The sequence below is a fragment of the Drosophila albomicans genome, chromosome X (assembly GCF_009650485.2).
Source record: "Drosophila albomicans strain 15112-1751.03 chromosome X, ASM965048v2, whole genome shotgun sequence".
NCBI lineage: Eukaryota > Metazoa > Arthropoda > Insecta > Diptera > Drosophilidae > Drosophila > Drosophila albomicans.
In genome coordinates this window covers 10,525,184-10,528,800 of record NC_047627.2, presented here as the reverse complement: position 1 = coordinate 10,528,800, position 3,617 = coordinate 10,525,184, and the positions used below count along the sequence as shown (strand labels likewise).

Here is a 3,617-nt window from a genome sequence, read left to right as displayed (position 1 = left end):
TCGAGTCGAAAATCTAGTTACAATTAATGTGACAAACTGAGTCAAAAAAGGACTCACAAGTCGTGACATCCAGTTGCACAAGGGAGTACGCAACAAAGGAGGAAGATATAGAAGATATATCGAGATGTAGAGATATATATGGATACAGCTAGAGATATATATGGATAGATGGAACATAGATATATAGATATAGATATAGATATAGATATAGATATAGATATAGATATAGATATAGATATAGATATAGATATAGATATAGATATAGATATAGATATAGATATAGATATAGATATAGATATAGATATAGATATAGATATAGATATAGATATAGATATAGATATAGATATAGATATAGATATAGATACAGATATAGATATAGAAATAGATATAGATATAGATATAGATATAGACATAGATATAGACATATAGGCAAATATACACATAGTCATATATATGTAGATATAGATATATATATATAAAGTGATAAAGATATGTTCATACAGTTGACCAACATAATTTAATGTATACATACATACATATATAATAATATACTCCAATATATTATTTTACTAAAAGATCTTTCTTATAAAATCGAGAAAATCTTTCATCAGTAACTTAATATCGTACATTATCGTATGCCATTCGAAAATTCGGCCTACAATATTTTCGATATATAAACATATTTGTTTAATCTTGTATTATGATATTCCTAACTGCTTTTTCATCATTTTAATTACTTCAGCTTCTGTGAATGATGAATTCCCTGATTCCCCCGGACAAAGTTTATACTAAATTCCAGTTGCAGTTGCAATTGGAGGCGGAAATGAAGATGAGATTCGAACTGTTTTTTGGTAAACATTTTATTGAATTCGTTTGTCTTTGAGGCTGCTTAAGTGAAATGAGGTCAGACGTGGAGCAACTTAGGGTTAAGTGACAACTCTGACTTCTATGACTCTGAGTCCAATTTAGACATCTTCATCCTCGCGAATGCGACGCTTCTGTGGCTGCTGCTGTTGCTGCTGAAGACGACGGCGCTGTGGCTGCTGGCGACGACGTCGTTGTTGTTGCTGCTGCTGTTGGCGGCGACGTTGCTGCTGACGGCGACGCTGCTGCTGTTGCCTGTTGGCCGGACGACGCTGTCCATTGCCACGACGTTGGGCGTTGGGGCGACGACGCACCACACGACGATTGCCGTTGCCATTGCGAACAGCATTTCCGTTGCCGCTGCCATTGCGGATGCGGATGCGACGACGCACGCCATTGCGGTTGCCATTGACGCGACGACGCTGCTGCTGGGCATTGGCTGGACGACGGCGACGACGACGTTGCTGCTGATTGCCCTGCTGACGTGGCGTGTTGCCCGCTGTGTTGTTGCTCACCTCCTGTTGCTGCTGCTGCTGTTGTTGCTCATCGCTGGCTTGTTGCATCTCGTTGGCTGGCTGCTCGACGGCAGCAGCTGGTTGCTGCTCCTCGGCGGGCTTCTTCAGGGACTGCACCTCACCGATCTGCACGTTGGTCACCTCATCGCAGGGCACATCGCTGTAGATGACAACGTTGCCGTAGTTGCAAACGATCTGCTGCTCGGCGGGCTGATCCGCTTGTCGTGGCTCAATGTGTCCGATGCCGCGCTTGTCTTCGATCTCATAGATGTTGCCCGACTTTGTGATGAATCCCGTTACCTGCAACGGCTTCGCATCCTTCACCTGCACCGTTGACTTCAGCTGCTGCTGCTGCTGCTGTTGTGCCTCGACTTGTGGCTGCGCCTCAACGGCAACGGGCACCAGATGCTTCTGCTTCATTGGCGGCGCATTGATGATCATCAACGGCTTCGTTGGCTTCGTGTCGAGCTTTGGTGCGCTCGTTGGCTTCACCGTCGAGCTGATCAACGGCGCCGCAGTTGGACGCAGTTCATCGCGTGCTGCAGAGTAAAAGGGAGTAAAAGAGTTGTGGAGTGCGATTTAGTTGACTTCCGTTTGGGGGGTGGGAGGAGGATCAAAAAAATTTACCGCTCACCAGTGAGAGGCCACCGACCGAAAGGGCCAGGACCAGCAGCAAAGACGATAACTTCATTGTGTTGCTGATGTGTGTTGTGTTCTCAAACTGAGTCGGGAATCTGACCGACCTGCCACTTATATTAACTTGCTCGACTCACATCGATTTCAGCGTATAAATCATTAGCTTCTAACGGCATATATTTTTTTTCTCCCTCATTTCTTCTTTTTTTTTTTGCTGATTCTTGAGGCTTGTGCATAATTAGCCACAGTTCGGGCCGCGGCCTCAGAGTTCAAAGCACGTCTCTAATGCCGGGTCTCGACCCATTTACAGACGACGGACAACGGACATCTTCCTGAGCCGCGCAAAAAGAAAAGAGAACAGCAAGAAGAACTGCAAATAAGCATACAAAACTCTGTTTTTTTTTCGTTGGCTTTCTATGAGTTCAATGCCTGAACTCTGGCTTCATTATCATTTTTGCTTATTAACAAATTTCTTCCCCTCTATTTTGATTTCGCATATGCAAATGAATTTTTTTTTTTACCTCTCTTGAACGATCAACCAACAATCGACGCTCAGCTCTCGATGCTTGTGGCCAAAACGTGGACCGTGAAATGTTTATGCGTCGCATACCAAATTGAATTGACCTGGCCCAGAGACTTGGGCTACAACACAACACGAAATAATTAATTCAAACATTCAACTAATTTCGCTGATCTATGTACATAGACATTTGGATCTGTTTTAAAGCCGCCAATCATTAATATTTACCAAAGACTTAAGCATCGAAATAAATAAACAAAACAAAGACGTGAGTTCTGAGTAAAACGTTTTCATCCATTATGATTGTTTGTGAAACCTGTTTTTGGAAATATTCCAATTGCACAATTAACAAATTATTATAGAATTTATCATGAATTCATGATCGAAACTAATAACACAGTGTGTGTGTGTGTGTGTGTATTTGTATGTGTTATTAGACAGGTCAATTTGTTCGTTTTTTATTATTATACATTACTAACAAATTATTTCAAATTATTTGTACATTTTTTTTTCTACATAGAATAATAACTCATGTGGCTGGTGCACAGTGTGTCAGAGAATACTGCGCACAGCTTGATTGTGGGCTTGGCACTCCATTAAGTTTCGACTAACAAAACCTGTTTATGTTTTACAGCAAAAGAAAACGAATTAATTCCAATGAACATTGACTATGATTTTATCTACGTTTTTTTTTTTTGTGTTTTTGTGTAGCTTATCATTTTAACATAGTCACTTTTATAGTAAATTCTTCAGCTTTTTTTAGATTTTTCTTTTGAATTAAAAGCATTTTCTAACCAAATTCAAATCTTGTTTAACAGTTAAGTAAAAGTAAAGTCTGCATTTCTGGTTTGTCCATTTTTATTTTCTTTTCGACTAATTTGAAATCTAATTTATTAGTGTTTTAAATGGAACAGTATACAAATTAATATTTAAAGTAAATGATTTTCATTTTTAGTAGTTTACAAAAGACAACTGTTGGATTTCTTAGGGAAACAAATACATCTTTTCATATTTATATACTTTTGTAATTTGACACATTTTATTTACAGCAAAAAAAAAAAAAAAAAAAAAAACCAAGTGAA

The 3,617-nt window shown here is 39.4% G+C and overlaps 1 protein-coding gene across 1 annotated transcript; it reads right to left on the bottom strand.

The window, feature by feature from the left end:
• Nucleotides 1–965: 965 nt before the first annotated feature.
• LOC117567614 (putative uncharacterized protein DDB_G0271606) lies at nucleotides 966–2,088 on the bottom strand. The gene is made up of 2 exons (XM_052003969.1): nucleotides 2,007–2,088; nucleotides 966–1,918 (listed from the first exon to the last, which is right to left on the bottom strand). Exons 1-2 carry the CDS (start codon nucleotides 2,068–2,070, stop codon nucleotides 966–968), a joined length of 1,017 nt encoding a protein of 338 aa, XP_051859929.1. The 5' UTR covers nucleotides 2,071–2,088.
• Nucleotides 2,089–3,617: the final 1,529 nt, after the last annotated feature.

What these genes read in the sequence shown, in the direction of transcription:
- LOC117567614 (XM_052003969.1), bottom strand. Translation starts at nt 2,070, where the DNA reads ATGAAGTTATCGTCTTTGCTGCTGGTCCTGGCCCTTTCGGTCGGTGGC. An exon ending in TGGCCTCTCACTGGTGAGCG is followed by an intron (nt 1,919 to 2,006) that starts GTAAATTTTTTT and finishes TTTACTCTGCAG; the next exon opens with CACGCGATGAACTGCGTCCA.